Source organism: Rhododendron vialii, chromosome 1a, assembly GCF_030253575.1.
Source record: "Rhododendron vialii isolate Sample 1 chromosome 1a, ASM3025357v1".
Taxonomy (NCBI): Eukaryota; Viridiplantae; Streptophyta; class Magnoliopsida; order Ericales; family Ericaceae; genus Rhododendron; species Rhododendron vialii.
In genome coordinates, this window is record NC_080557.1 from 20,475,765 (window position 1) to 20,492,529 (window position 16,765).

General features: G+C 39.1%; 1 protein-coding gene across 1 annotated transcript in view; it reads right to left on the minus strand.

Annotated features, from left to right (window-relative positions):
* Positions 1-348: 348 nt before the first annotated feature.
* The window catches only part of LOC131325277 (phenylalanine--tRNA ligase beta subunit, cytoplasmic-like), a 38,094-nt gene continuing 21,677 nt past the window's right edge, over positions 349-16,765 (minus strand). The window contains exons 10-20 of the mRNA XM_058357445.1: positions 16,429-16,555; positions 16,171-16,338; positions 14,505-14,633; positions 14,306-14,407; positions 12,106-12,240; positions 9,143-9,217; positions 7,338-7,445; positions 2,890-2,985; positions 2,725-2,808; positions 911-1,004; positions 349-757 (exon numbers count right to left, since the gene is read on the minus strand). Coding sequence (XP_058213428.1) covers positions 921-1,004; positions 2,725-2,808; positions 2,890-2,985; positions 7,338-7,445; positions 9,143-9,217; positions 12,106-12,240; positions 14,306-14,407; positions 14,505-14,633; positions 16,171-16,338; positions 16,429-16,555 — 1,108 coding nt within the window. The 3' untranslated portion in view covers positions 349-757; positions 911-920. The remainder of the gene's footprint in view (positions 758-910; positions 1,005-2,724; positions 2,809-2,889; positions 2,986-7,337; positions 7,446-9,142; positions 9,218-12,105; positions 12,241-14,305; positions 14,408-14,504; positions 14,634-16,170; positions 16,339-16,428; positions 16,556-16,765) is intronic.

Here is a 16,765-nt window from a genome sequence, read left to right on the forward strand (position 1 = left end):
AACTCTCTAGCAAAAGTCTTTTTTAAAATTGAATTATGTCATAAGAATCTCATGAGATATCTTATGTTCCTTACTTTGTCCGGGGGCTTGGGACTGGATTTTCATACGCATTCCTAGCTATTATAAGTTAGCTTACCAGGTTGGTCCATCGAGAAATTGAGGTCAATTGCATTGCGGACCTGCTTAGCTATCTTCTATATAGCCTTTGATGGTTGAGTTAAGAAAACATTAATTCACAAAAGCACAATGATGGTCAACGTAATTCACTAATCATCAAAACCAAATATGCCATTACGGTGTATGGCTTCTTTAGCTCAAAAAATAAATACGATAGAAAAGAGAAGCGCATAAATAAATGTTTCCAGTGCTAATAAAAGAGCACAGCCATAGATAAATCTAGTATGAACAGCTGAGCATGCAAATACTAAGAAAGTCCTTTTCTTAGGAAAGGTTCCACAATAACTCCCGTCATGATCAAAACTATTAAATGAAAGCCCTTTTCTTAGGAAAGGTTCCACCATAACTTCTGTCACGATCAAAACTATTAAATGACTAGAGACAAATGGAAGATCAAGAATCAATCATTCTAAATGTGAGCAAACTTTCCAATGAGATTCTGATCCAGGGTATACCCAAATATAGGTTCCCAAGTATTTGCTGAGCATGGAAGCCAAGGAAACTATTAATCAGCCAGCTGAACGGCTATAAATTCTTTTAACAAAGCAACTTCAGGCGAAGCAGCTTCAAAAATCGATACCTGTATATGCAAACAACATATTTGAGCATAGAAAACTCCAGCGGCATTTGCAAATCAGAACTTGTTAGGGAAATGATAGAAATTACAAAAGGAATATAATATAATAGATAATATTGGCTGCAATAATTTTGCCAAATGATAAGAGGAACTTACATCTGACACACTATGAGACTTGACTCTGTACGAAACTCTCGATGTTAAGTTCCACAAATGAGCATGCATCAGGAATGTCAAAGTTATTTAATACCTGAAGGCAGCAGAAAAGAAGATTAAGTTAGCATGATTATCCTAGTGGGTGATTGAAATTGGTACGCAATTAAATCACTTATATTCCATAGTCGCTTGTGTACTAAAGTTCCTTATAATATAGATCACAGTACAGGGACAAGCAGAGAGCATCAAAGCATATAAACAAGAATGCCCGAGTTATTAAGAGCCATTGAAAGATCAAATACATGAACTGGAATCCATGTATGCATATTTTGCTCAATCCAAGTGCGGGGAAGGATGAGCTGGCTATATTAGGCTGTCCAGCTTTATTTGCAAATAGCTTTTATCATCCTAGAAGTTTTGAACACTTGACAGCTAAAGCTTCAATTGGAATTGCAGGATGGAAGAGTTGGTATGGCAGACGAGCCCCTAATGTCAATAGTTCTGAACAGCCCTAAAACTGCCAATCGTTTACAACCCTTTTTGGTAATGCATTTAGGACAGTGTTAAATGTCATGACAGCGATCTGTCAGTTTTACCCTCGGGTGAGTGTATCTCTCTCTAGCGGGGGCTAAGAACAAACCCATTCTCCTTAATCCTCCATCTACTCTCTGATTCTCTTTCTTTGATTTCACCAACCGGCAACAACCAACCCCCAAAAAGATGACCCACCAAGCTATCACCACCAGATCCCCCTCTGCAACATCAAGAAATGATCCTCTTTATTATCTATACTCCATGTTTGATTTATTTCCCAAATCAGTCAACTCTTTTATTGGGTAAACCTATACGGATTAAATTGAAGATAGAGCTTGAGTGATGGGTTCACAGATGGTGTTGTAATCCCTTCATTCAAAAATCGCCAACGACAATATTTTTTTTATTAGAATTCACCTACAACGGTATTGGGTGATTCAAAGATCGCTCAGAAAGAGGAGAGAATTTTCCAAACCCTACTCTATACAGTGGGTAAACAATTCAAGGGTATAAGTGTCAGAGGGCTATGAATGTCATGGCATTAAGGAAAGTAGTCATCATAGCATATCACCACCCTTGCACCTATTCCAAATTTCAATATATTGTTCTGGAAAGTGAAAGAAGGGAACATACACTATGCTCCAATGACAAAATCCCCACTTAAAAGGGAGGCGGAGACGTTGATCACTTATTCATTGCCTGGTAGCATGGGAGTTGTGGACCTTGGTGTTTTCTTGGTTCAGGGTGTTGTGGGCTATGCCAAGAAATGTCCTTGAATCATTAATCGCTTAGAGAGGTGCTAGAGTGGGAAAGAGAAGGAAGCGCATTTGGTCAATGGTTCCTATTTGTTTGATGTGGGTCTATGTGGCGTGAAAGAAATTCGATAAGTTTTGAAGGAATCAAAAAGCCCATCTTTAAATTATTATTATTTTTTTATGGTGAATAGCTTGAATAGATGGGACAAGGGAGAATGTAATCCCTCAGCGTTTAGATTGGTTTGAGATTTTCCATTCTCATGATTGTGTTTAGTTTAGGGCCTTTTTGTCTGTGGCCTTGTTTTATAAATTTACTTATCAAAAGAAACAAAAAAATTCCACTTCAAGTGGAGAACTATTGCAAGCCATTAAAAAAAAAAATGACATCACGAATGAGAAACCAACTTTATGCACCCACTCGAAAGTATAGGTCATCTTTGATCAAAACATGCTTTCCATACCAAAAAAGTTATAATCAAGTCATTTAATTTCCAAAGAAGTTAACTCAAGTGGTACTTTGCATACCTCTGGATGCACAATGCCAAAAGCGCCTATGCGCTTCCCTTTGTAAATGATGCTAGCTTGTCTACCCGGAAGAAACTCTGGCTCCTTCATTTATAGCAAGACAGAAAGATTTTCTTAAGTCACCTGGTCATTTGCAAAAGAATGCATACAAGAACTAGCACTTACATCTGCACGTTCCAAATAATAGCCTGCAATATCCCCAGATTGTACAAATTGACACCCAATTGCTTCCATAACTCTGTCGACCAAACCATGAATAAGCTGCAAACAAAAGTTTCAAACTTAAAATGGTTGATGTGCCAATCAGATGTCACCCAAATAATTGAGTTTGCATGATCCTATTACCAAAAGGACTGAAGTAAACAAGCATATAAAAATGAAATCTGTACGTTAAGAAGAAGCCCATTCTTTTTGGGGTGGACATATGTGTGGAAAACAATGAATAGTTTTTTTTACAATTGATAAAACAATTGTTATTATCTTGATAACAAGAAGCGGTGATAGTTGATGTATAAATTGCGTAGGGACAGTAAAAGCAGAGCAAAAGCTTTCAATTGCAAGTGACTAACAGAAAATTGTCATAACTTGTAGTGTAAAAAAGCAATAACGTAAAGGTGACCAAAGACTCTGAAAATAAGAAAGATCTCAATGATTTCGAAGTACATTTGCCAATAAATAACTGGCAAACCTCTTCTATATTGAGAAATATCCAAGATATTGACCATTGTGAGCTAAACCTTCGGTTAAGGAGCCCTGAGGGTGATCCAGGATATCAACGAGATGCGAGATGCTGACGGCTCGGGCTACCAGAGGTGGAGGGGGAGAGAGCCCAAGGTAGATCAGAGAGAGAGAGAGAAAGGGTGGCAGTGGATACACCAAGTAATGCTCTGGGCAAAGGCTTTGCAAGCAAGAGACATGATGCGTAATGTCTTGGATAATGGCAAGGGTACCTTCTTATACGTGAGAGATGGCCTAAAGTTCAATTGGATGGAGGACACGTGGATCCTCAATAAGGGTGAGCAAAGATCCGACTAATCCAATTGACTCGAGCACAAACTGACGAACATACGGTTGTGAAAGAGCAATCGGTCAGCAGGCCCAAGAAGTTTGAAATTTTTAATTTGTCGGTCAGCCATTGGATACAGCACAAGGAAAACCGCTGAACTTGACCCGACCAAGGATGCCACATATTAGCTGGATAGTCCACATGGCAAGCATGCATTGGCTATTGAGATCACAAAGAGATAATAATCAAGGCATGTCGTCGCTCTGACCAACCCCGACAAACAAGAAAGGGTGGAAATTGTCAACCCGAGAGTGTCAGGTCGGTGACAAGTTAAGGTCAGGTTAAGGTTAAACCCAATCCAACCCAACCCGCACACACCCGTGGAAATTTTGGCAACCCGAGAGTGTCCGGTCGGTTAACAAGTTAAGGTCGGGTTAAGGTTGAACCCAATCCAAACCAACCCGCACACACCCCTAGTTCACTCGTTTGAAGGTCGCAGGCTTGTGAGGCCATAGGTTACTCCTATAAGGGGAAGTGTGATATATTAGTACGGAAGCCTAATTTGCAGAGGAAAGGTGTTAGGCCTTTAGTGGCTAGCAAGGTGTTGGACCTGAGGTCAGAGATATGTTGGGTTTGGTATCATGGGACCTGGGGAACCGTATGGATGTCAGGTCGTAGATATATTACGAAGACCGAGAAGTTGTTCTTCAGCCAATGGTCTCCCTCTCTCTCTAAGACTAGTATGAGGACTAACCCCTGGATGGAGACTCAAACTTTCCAACGGACCGTTGAGCTCAAACCTCCATTTCATGATCCTCCTTCGATCCCCACGACACAAGTTATGTAGAAACAGAATAGGGTCAAAAGGCCTTTGGCCCAACGACATCGGGAGTGCACTTCAGTGTTAGGAGAAAAGAGGTCAGGAGCTCAACTCCTCTTCTAAGGTGTTAGTCTAACTATTCTACTTTCAAACACTACTGACTTTTGTCGATAAAAAGAATAGAAGACATATGAGAGGGGCACGTAAAAGCCTTACCTCTCTCCTAGCCAATAGCTAGAGAAAAGACCACAAAATGAAAGAATCAACAGATCCTTAAGTAACAATTCCTAGTGTGTTCTATGATCGATAACCAATATCATACATTGGATAGAAACAATGTTATCAACTAAATATCAAGGATGAGATTTAACATTATCTAAACAATCCGCAAGAATTCTAGAATCAGATTCAATCTTGAAGGATGTGATCCCCATATCCAAGTAAAGGTTTTCCCTCGAACTAGATTGCTTAAACTTCCACAGCAAAACTGGAAAAAATTATCCTAGCTTTGGGCGAAATAGTATGAACTAGAAAGTCCCGCATTATACCTCCCCCACCCCCAAGGCCTGGATTACCTCTACTACACCCATCACAATCAAATTTCAGGAAAGCCCAGTCTGGTTTACACCATTTCACCACTTTGATCTTTGGCATTTTTGGTTGCACTGTAGGGATACGAAAACATTGGCAACAAGGTTATCATGGAAAGATAATAGAGAAGGAGAGCTATCAATTTTAAATGTACCTCTAACTAAAGGATTATACTTTCCCGGGTTTGTTGCAAATTCAACTTGGCATTATCAAATCTGCATTTGTTTCCCGCCATTCAAATTTCCCAACTATAGAGTAACCTACCTCAGAAACTTAATCACTGCATTACTGTTACCAGAAGTCACCATTCCTTCAACCAGAGTTGAATAATAGAACTGCTGTTTCAAATGCCAAAAAGATTATCGAAAAAATGCCACGGATGGGAAGCTAGCTCACCGGAAGAGAACAAACACTGAACATGTAACACGGTCTTGGGTAGAACTCACCCCAAAAGCTAGTTATTAAAGTGAGAGTGCCCTCACGCTTATATTCTTCCTATTACTTTGGTACCCAAGCGATGTGGGACTTTGCTTCACACCCTCCCTCACGCCCAGCGTGCTCACTCGGCAGCACTTGCAGCGTGAAGGCCAGGGACACGCACCCTACCCATCCTTGGCATACCTGGCTCTGATACCATGTAACACGGTCTTGGGTAGAACTCACCCCAAAAGCTAGTTATTGAAGTGAGGCTGCCCTCACGCTTATATTCTTCATATTACTTTGGTACCCAAAAGATGTGGGACTTCGCTTTACAGAATACACTCCGAAGATAGTTTTTGATACAACTACATGTAGAAACTAGAGTAATGCATGTCCTTGGAACCATTTGTCAACAGGAATAATAGAATATAAGAGGCGCCATATGAATAGCGGAATATTAAGAGGTATTACTAGATGATCAAGGAAAGCTTCCTTGGGCCAAAGCAAGATAAAGGAGAACTTTTGGAGAAAAGTCAGGGAGAAGAGGAAAGTCATGACTTTGAGATTGAGGTTGTGACTTCGAGATTGAGGTTGTGCTGAAAACTTTGACTACTTCCTAGGAGCAAAACGTGCAAGATGCCTCTCCTTAGGTTGCGCTGGTGCATGACTTTGAGGTTGAAGGTTGCTCTCAACACTTGATTCCCAAGTTTTCCTTGGTCCAAGATGTATAAGATGTTGGTCCTTATATTGCATCAGAGCTAGATCCTTTCGGTATGGCCTTCAATCAAGCTAGTTTGGGCATGGTGTGGTGACGTTTCAACATCCAAAGAGGAACGTTCTTGGTTTCTTTTAGGAGTTTGCAAGATGTATTTTTGTGAACAGAGCTTCTTTTCAAAGTGGGATACCTAGTTGAGGTGTTTTGTAGGCGAAGAAATGTAACAACATACCAAGACCACCCAGTTGCATTGCAACATTGATTCGGCAATGATATACATTCTACTTCCACTTCAGGACAAGTTCTCTTCAGAGGAGTCCTAATGCAGTCCATTTTATTACTAGTAGTTCACTTAACAAATCTGTAGTTGAAATTAGGGGGTTGTGATGTGCCTTATATCATGAATAGGAGGCTAGGGTCTTCCATAGCCAGTTTTATCATTTCAAGAGGCAATTATATGAGAGCTAGGCTCTTTGTATCCCTTTTAGGAAGTTTCTCTTCCTTATCATTTGTTTTATTTCTTAACTAGCCCATTTCTCGACTCCATGAGCACTAATGGTATCTTCAATTGCGAAACTTCCTTACATTGGCAGAGCAGGCCCTAATTAAGTTCTTCCCTTGCAGTGTGTAAGCATCCGGAGATGAATCAGAAATGGTATGGTCACATTCGTAGTCTTCCGCTTCCAGTTTAACAACCATACTACAGATGGCGAACTGCGGTATCATCTCAAGTCCATCTTAACATCGATACATCAGCCTAATCAAGTTGCTACCCTCTATTTAACATTAGCTTGGCGAAAAGAATCAAGTACTTAAGAGTAGTGTTGTTCCTGTTGAAACAACATTTCCCATATTGAGATAAAGGAGATGACGAGAAAAATCTGTAGGTTCCATCATACTTCCTATAGACTCTAAATCAAGAATCTAAGCAGACAATAAACAAGAAAGAATAACAAAATTAAGTTGCACAAAACCATCCTTCTCAGGCCTGAAACTCTTCAACAATTATTTCCAGCAGGTAAAGACTAGGCAAATCAACAAAGCACAACAGACATTTATACCTCGAATCCTGAGGTAGCACCACAATATAAAGCTGCAAGTTGGCGACGATTAGCCGCACCAACATCTTTCATCTCATCCAGCAGCACAATATCACCCACTTCAAATATCTGCAAACCACAGTTTTCTGCTAGAAAATCAACGCAACAACAAAAGGTAAACACAAAAAGATTTCGGGACAATTTCTGGCACTGCGAGTTTTGATCATCTTGTGCTCACTAAAGCAATCAACCAATACCAAGTTGATTAACTGCTACAGAACTAGTTCAGTTTGAAATTATCGAACTTCTATTGACCAACTCTAAGCTTGCACCAGTAAATTTTTATTTTTATTTTTGATAAGTAAATAAATATATTAGAACAAGACACTAAGAGAATGCCGCCCGTATACAAAAAAAGGCCAGAGACAAAAAGGCCCTATACACCTCCAAGAGAAAAGAAAAGAGCAAACCATCCAAAAACTGATCAATAGAAGGATTACAATCTCTTTTCTCCCAGGTATACAAACTATTCACCAAAAAGACTCTTAAGTCTTGCCAACGAATGCTCGATTCCTTCAAAACATCTAGAATTTCTCTCTCGCCATATAACCCACATTAAGCAAAGAGGAATTATGGCCCAAACACACCGTCTACTCTTCCCAACTCTAACACCTCTCAAGGCGATTAAAAGTTCCATAATATTCCTCAGCATGACCCAATGCACCCCAAACCAAGACAACATGAAGCACCACAGCTCCCTTGCCCACGCATAGTGAATTAGGAGATGATCGACTATCTCCACATCCCTTTTGCACATACAACACCAATTCACAATAATTCTCCCCCTTCGGATCAAGTTGTCAAAAGTGAGAATTTTACCTTGAACCTCACACCACACAAAGAAACTCACTTTCAAAGGCGCCATAGTTTTTCATATTGCTTTCCAAGGGAGAGATGGATTACCAATTCCACAAATCGAATGGTAGTAGGATTTCACCTAAAATGACCCTGATTTAGACAACTTTCAATGCAAATCACATCCCCACACCACACATGATCCCAGAACTTCACCCTTCTCCCGTCGCCAACCACCATATGAATATTCTTCGCAAAAGCATCCCACCCATTCATAATACCCCTCCAAAGAGCCACGCCATAGGGCTTGCTCACAGTGAGGGAAGACCACTCTCCCCATCTACGTCCATACTTTGCAACCACCACATTCCTCCACCATCTCTCCCTTTCACAAGAAAATCTCCAAAGCCATTTACCCAACAAAGCTTGATTGAATAATTTTAGCTTCTTCACTCCCAAACCTCCACGCCATAGGGCTTGCACCAGTAAATTGCATCACGCAGATAAGGATCTATCAGTTCTATTCTGCTAGGAAGGGAATTCCCTCCACTACTAAACCACAGCAGCACCTTATCCCAAGATAAATAAGAAGCGGGCAAAAGGAAGAAAGAAGAGGAGAAGAAGTCCTTGTTATTAAAGAACCTCCTAAATTCACTAACCAACAATAACTACCTCTGTACAAGTAAAGGGTTTAAGAGTCATGCTCAAGTCTAGCACAGTAACCATTCTAAGTTTTAACGCTACAACAAAGTTCATGGCAACCATAACATTCAAAATACACTTACAGTTGCATCAATAGGGGGATAAAATCATCCGACAGAGAATATCTGTAAAAATGAGGAGAAATGGCCCCAAAATTTTCTATCTTAACACTTGGCCACTCCGCCCACATGGTGAAAGTTCATAACTAGGGGAAAAAATGACTCACAAGTGGATACACAATGTCCGATTTAATGATTTTACAAAAATACCTTTATAGGCTTTGGATGGTCTTTATTGTGCCCAATAGTTTTCAACATACCAGGCATCAGACTTGTCCGTACAACCTGTAGAAATGAAATTGAGTAGAAAAGAAAATTGAGTCATTCTAGTTGTCGCACTTTAGATGTGATAATCACTATGGCAAGCAAATTTGGCCAAAAGTATTAATATACCAAGGTAGATCGTTAAATCAGGAGAACATGTGATTACTAAGAGACTGCTACATGAAGTTTACCGCGCATGAAAAACACACAAAAGAGTTGGAAGTATAACTGCTGTCTAGAACAAGATTCTGAATAACGTACCGGCTATAATACCGGTTTTTCCTACTGGTACAATACGTACCAGTACCGATAAGATACTGCATACTATTTCGGATTTCATCACTACTAGTGGTATTTACCCACATGTAAAATATATTTATATTGAACAAAAAATAAATTTAAAAATAGTCCGGTACTGTCAAATATGACCGGTACCATCCAGTATTTGACCTATATCGTCTGGTATTGGAAGGAAAAAATGAATTTATACATCATCCGGTACTATCCGGTATTTGAGCCGGAACGAAATTAAAGATGTAGGGTTACGGATTTGGTCAAACCGAATAACTAGCATCTTTTGTTATTCTTTCTACAAGAAAGAAAAAATAAATAAAACACGCAATTGCACAGACGCACAATAGTGGGAGGGAGATAGGGCAACAAGATGCTTTTCATAGCAGACATGCATTCCAAGCTAATTAAAATGCTCAAAGCAACAAACAGCCTGATGACGAGATAAGAAACCTTGGTGGTCTACCTACCTATCTATTGGGAACACAAATGGTCCAACAACCAATACTTTCTTGGCTGTGACTCGTTCAAATAGACTCCAGAATGAAAATAAGGGGTAACATTTTGGACATTTGGCTGTAGGCCTCACGCAATGTCATTTTTATGTGGCTAATTGATTTTCATAAAGGACTTCCTGCTTTCCTCTTTAATGTGATGCAACATGAGGAAAGAATATGGGGTTAGAATTTTTAAAAAGAATGTCACATTTCTGTAGAGAAATTTGAAAAATAAAAAGAAACAAGAAAAAGCTGAAACACCTTGCAGTCAAAAGAACACTAGAAAAGCAAAAACAGAGAAATTGCTTCTACGGTCACAGTCCCATTTGAGTTGCAGGGCCTCTCAATTGCTGTCGAGTTGCGGGGCCTCTAAATTGAGTCTCTTAATATAATTGAGACAAATCATTAAGCATTCAAAGCCATCAACACCACCAAAATAACTATTCTTTGGTCATCATGAAAAATATATATATATGTACACACACCACGGATCCAATGAGCGATCCCTTACCAGTCTACCGTGTGGACCTCCCATTTCCTGAGCAAATTTCGAAGATCCAAGCCGCTCAAAGTGTGCAGAATGTGATTTTAAGGGTACTCGCGAGAAATCGGCAAAAAAAATGACTGGAAAGGGCTTGATTTGAGCAGTTTTTTACTGAACCGTTCAATGAAAACTGCTCCGATCAAGCCCTTTCCGGTCATTTTTTTTGCTGATTTCTCACGGGTACCCTTAAAATCACGTTCTGATCACTTTGAGCGGCTCGGATCATCGAAATTTGATCGAAAAAGCGAGGTCCGCACGGTAAAACCGTGCGGGATCCCTCACTGGATAAGGACTATATATATATATATATATATATATATAGTCCCCTTCTCCTAAGGACCACTTTAACTTAATAAAATAAGAACCTCCATTTCCCGATAGAATTTTGATGATCCAAGTCGCTCAATGTGTTCAGAACGTGATTTTAAGGGTACCCGCGAGAAATCAGCAAAAAAAAATGACCGAAAAGGTTTCATCCGAGCAGTAAAATGACCGGAAAGGCTTCATCCAAGCAGTTTTTGTTTGTTTTTTATCGAACGGTTCAAATAAAAACTGCTCGGATGAAGCCCTTCCCGGTCATTTTTTTTGTTGATTCCTCGTGAGTACTCTTAAAATCACATTCTGAACACATTGAGCGGCTCGGATCATCGAAATTCGAACGGGAAATGGGAGAAATGGAGAGTTCCTTATTTTAACTAAAATAAGGGCCTCCTCATTTGAAGATGACTAATATATATATACGGTATTGCACCGTTTTGGTGTGGTTTGGTACCGTATGGATGTACTCGTACGGTATTGTACCGTTTTGGCGTGGTTTGGTATCGTATGGATAGAGTCCGTATCTATTTATACTTAGGGAAGTGAGTAGAGGTATTCTACTTATACATTGAGTTAGTGGACAAGGGACTCTATCCATACGATACCAAACCACACCAAAACGGTACAATACCGTATATATATTAGTCATTTTCAAATGAGAAGGCCCTTATTTTAGTTAAAATAAGGACCTCTCCATTTCTCCCATTTCCTGTTCAAATTTCGATGATCCGAGCCGCTCAATGTGTTCAGTACGTGATTTTAAGAGTACCCGCGAGGAATCAACAAAAAAAATGACCGGGAAGGGCTTCATCCGAGCAGTTTTTATTTGAACCGTTCGATAAAAAACAAACAAAAACTGCTTGGATGAAGCCTTTCCGGTCATTTTTTTTGGCTGATTTCTCGCGGTAACCTTAAAATCACGTTCTGAACACATTGAGCAGCTTGGATCATCGAAATTCTATCGGAAAATAGAGGTCCTCATTTTATTAAGTTAAGGTGGTCCTTAGGAGAAGGGGACTATACACACACACACACACACATTAAAGGGATAGAAAATTGAGGTTCTAATTACAAATCAATGGTTGAGTCTCGCGACAAGTTATCTAGAAAGTAAAAAGTGAAAGGATCAAACAGGGAAAAGACATAAGGGAAACGGACAAAGCAATTTAATCATGCAAGAAATGCGAGGTTTATATTTTATCAAACATTTACGATGTAAATTTGTCTTCTTCCACATAGTAGTGAAGATTCAAACAAACCTCAAAATCAGAAGAGCGGGGATTTCCGATTATCACTGCTGTTGATTTGTCATCTCTTCGATTCAGCATTGCAAAATCTTCTTTATATGAGCACAGTACCCATGTCAAAACCTCTGTAAACCCACACATTGCAATCTGAAAACAAAGAAGTTTCAGATGGTAAGATTTCATCAGGCACAAAGTAATTGCTTACAAGAAAACAGAAACAGATTGTTAGATTTTCATTTGGCAACGCATGGTACTAACTACATTTACTTCTTAAGGCGACAACAAAAAAGGATTGCAAATTGACAAGTATGACTACATCAGAAAAGTAGTCCCATGATACCAAATCGCTGATTTCAGCATTGCATGTCTGATGTCCCAATAACAGAGACAACTTGTTATGAAAAAACCCATAAAAGACAATTGAACCTGAGTACTTAAAAACTAGACAGCTGATTCATACGACGTCAGACTTTAGGAATGAATTGAGAATAGTCTTCAACTAAATTTTAGATACATTTATACACACATGTAGAGTTGGATTCCGTGTACAGTTTAACTTCGAAAACAAATTTGAATGCTAGGAAATTGGAAACTCCAACTGAGGAGCTCCAAATAATGCACATATTGCCACCAAAATAAAACAGCAAATATCCCATATCAGAGATTTCTTGGCAGAAACACCAAAATTTGCAGATAGTTAATAATTTAAACAAGCAAAAAATAGCTACTTCAGCACAAAAGGAAAGGCTGACATATAAATGCATCATATCACCATCATATGTCGGGACATAAAGGCAATGACGGGAAATGATCATAGGTAACTGACGGAATGATAAAATGGAAATCTGATATCTCAATCGTGCCTAGAATTATGGTTTTATCACTAGTAAGTACAACAACAAACTGCGAAGCCTCACACATCCAACTAACAAAAACCCAATTTCTCAAATCACCTAGTACTTGAACAGGTAAAACAAGTCTTCCGTAGATAACGGGGAACTTGATATAGGATTTGGTATGGGTGTCGGGTGCCAATACACATCTAAGTGTTGCAGTATATCTCAAGGTTATCAATACCGTTCCGTACCGGCCAGTACATACCGTTTTTTGACAAAATCCAGTACCCTACACCTCTAATTCCGTCCCGGCTCAAATACCGGTCGGTACCGGCCAATACCGGATGGTACCGGAGATACCGGTCAGTACCGGCCAACACCGGCTAGTACTGGACTACTTTTAAATTTATTTTTTTCTTCAAGTCCCGGTCAATACTGGACGGTACCAGGCAAATACCGGATGGTACCGGGCAAATACTGGAATATTTTTTATTTTTTTTGTTTTAAAAGTGTATATTATACTATAAATTCTTTTAGGTAGGAAAATAACACTAATAGCGATCAATCCGAAACGGTACCCGGTATCTCACCAGTACTGGTACGTACCGTACTAGTAAGAATAAGAAAACCGGTACTCTAGCCGGTACGGTATTTAGAACCTTGGTGTATCTCCTTATTTTCTGGGGTAAATGGTGTTTGCAAGGTGTTTTAGAGCATTTCTCACATAAAGAGAGTTTTAGCATAGTTCCACTAGAAAATAGAATCATTGAATGTGCTTCCTAGGTAAATGTCCAGCTAAAAAAGTGGGATGCACGTCTCATACCCCTCCCTAGGTATCGAGCTCCAAAATGGGGACACTACAGGATACTCCTATCGGGGTGGCAAATCTACCTTAGAACCTCACTCCCACACTCCCAAGTCAGAATCTCTTAGAATCCTTGCTGCCATCGAGAAAGGAGCATACTTCTACCTAACATAGAACCTCTCAAGTAGACAAATTGCAAAAGAAACCAATGAAGACCAACCAAGAAAGAGAAAATATGAAGTAACCATAAGATACTACAACAATATTAACTCAATTTACTCACATACTTAGCAAGAACATGATACTTACAAGTTACAACATTTTATACTGCCAAAAAAGTTACAATAGACGCTCCCCAACTTGCTTTTCTATATCATCTCACTCACCCGCTCCCACTTCGTACAACTTAGGCACCATACTTTTAGAGTCGTCCATGCAAGATAGAGGCCCAGTAGCATACCCATTGTATGGCAGGTCACCAAGTAAAGGTATTAACAAATACATAAAAGCAGCACTTATCCACAAAGAAACCATATTACAACCTAAACATGCACGCACGCGCGCACAATACCTCTGATCTGATGAGATCACTGAATTGGTTCAGGGGCAAAGGATTCAAAGATGCAGGTATTCTCTTCGGGATTTCATTGTAGCCATAAGCAATAGCAACATCCTATCAAAGAAGGAAGAGGCCGTGTGAGATTCAATCCACCTAGTGATGCATTGACTGCTTTTAATGCTTTTGCTGGTTAAAATATAAATGCACATACCTCTGCTACATCACATGGATGAAGAATATCACTTCTGGTAGGAGGGACAGATACAGTGAAAGTGCACTTTTTATCTTCCGACAAGGACTTCACAGCATGCAATTGCATTTTATTCAACAAACTAGCAACCTGGGGGAAGAAACAGGTAATGTGTTTAAATTATTTGATTTCTAGGCAAAATAAATTTTGCAGTGGTGTTCACGAAACAAATAGAAAGAAAAAGCTTCTGACTGCAATATAATTAGACAAACCTAATCATTAATGCAGGCATTTAGAAAGAATAAAAACATGATCAAAGAAGAATGACAGTGGAAAGCATAGGAGAGATCCAAGAGAAATCTGAAAGGGGTATCCCTTCATTCATGATAACAAGGAGACAATAAACGCGCAGCACAAAAATTCAAAGGACAATTAGAAGCAAAGAAAGAACATACTCATCTAGAATGTGGCATGGAAAAGTTTATTTTAACTGGAAAATGCATCTCACTGTGGAACAGATGGTACCAAATCAAAAAGAAAACCTAGATTTTCAAGCCCACAAGGTGAAAGGTACCACTAGGTTTTTTCCTGTGCAAGGCGCTCAGTTAGTTTCTTCTATTCGCTAATGAACCTTTATAATCCAAAACATGGCAATGTACATCAACGAGTTACAAATAACCTAACAATCCGGGCAGACCAGAATAGGAGTAGCAAGCCATTATGCTTGCTATATAATAATGAACTTGCGCCAATCAATAGTCGTCGACATATATGCCAATGATACAATGATACGACCGCCAAAACTCCTTACAAGTATCAACCAAATTACTTAAGTTCACTGTCAAACACCTTAGAAGCATCAACAAAACTAAGCAATTACTATCCAACATGCCCATCACCAGAACACTGAGGGAGCAGAACAAAAGAAAAAAGAAGTAACCACATCATCTTCACAGACACATAATATATATAATATATAATGAACCTTTGATGAAGAAAGTGAAACGCTTTGGGATTCTGCCAAGAAATGGAGAAAAAGTGGCAGGCAATCTTGAAGTCCACTTTGTCTTCCATTAGAAAGTGGGAAAAAAAAAGGGAAATAAATACCCCATGAAAATGCAATTATGAAAGAGTCGTGTAAGAGGTAGCAACTACGAAGGAAGGTCATAGGAAGAAGAGAAAACAAACAGCAAAAAGGCTGGAAAAAGTGAGGAGCATTTATATACAGTCAGTTAAACTCTGTACCCCAGCGAACTTTGTATCCATGGAGAAAGAATGTGTGCGTAAAAGGAAGGTAAGTGAGGAGGGTACATAGATGTCTGGAGGAGGGGAATAACATTGGCAATAGAATAATAATTGAAGAAGAGGGGCTCAAGAAGCAAAGAAATAATTAAAAACTGCAGCCATGTGGCATTCTCAATACCATTTAAATGACACATGGCATTTCATCAAGAACGCCAACATGAATCCTACATCATGTATATATTATGATGTCTAACCCACAAAGCAATGAACAATGAAATACTCCAAAATCCCCTTTAAACAAATTTATTAACAAATACTAACATGCTCAAGCATATATGTGATCGATGGCAATGTGATCAACCCATGATGGAGAAATTCAGGATCATTAACAATCAAATAGAAATAGAAATAGAACAAAATAAAATAGCAGGAACTTTGATACCTCATTTTCTTCCAAGGGAACTCCAACTATATCAGTGATGTAAGAAAGAGAGACTTCCATATGGTAAAGAGATATATCAGGGTAAACATATGATCTGCCATTATTATAAATTACTTCAACCGGTTCAACCTCGAACTTTCTTTTGCAGTACGTTGAAAACATGGTTACCTTCAGAAATAAAAGAAAGATATAGATAACATCCGCTGGTCAACACTAACAAATAACAACAAAAAATTGAAGTTCTAACTTTAGCGTTACCATTGTATTTAACACCACGTTGGCCTTCGTCAAATCAGTGGCTGTGCACTCAATGAAAACATTCTTTGTCTTCAAAGTGATGGCAGAATGAGCACCATTGATAATCGGGGGCAATGACAGAACAGTTCTGAAGAAACAAAAAGCAAAAAATTTCTAAGCCAGAAACCAAAAGCAAATTAACAATGAATGTTGTATTTCGACTTCAAATAACTTAAACTTGGAGAATCAAAACCATAAAACAAACACCTCCTTAAAGAGACTGCGCATACAACAATTAGGGTTGATATTTTTTAAAAGCAAGCCAAGCAAGCACACATGCCAGAGGCGTAAGGGTAGA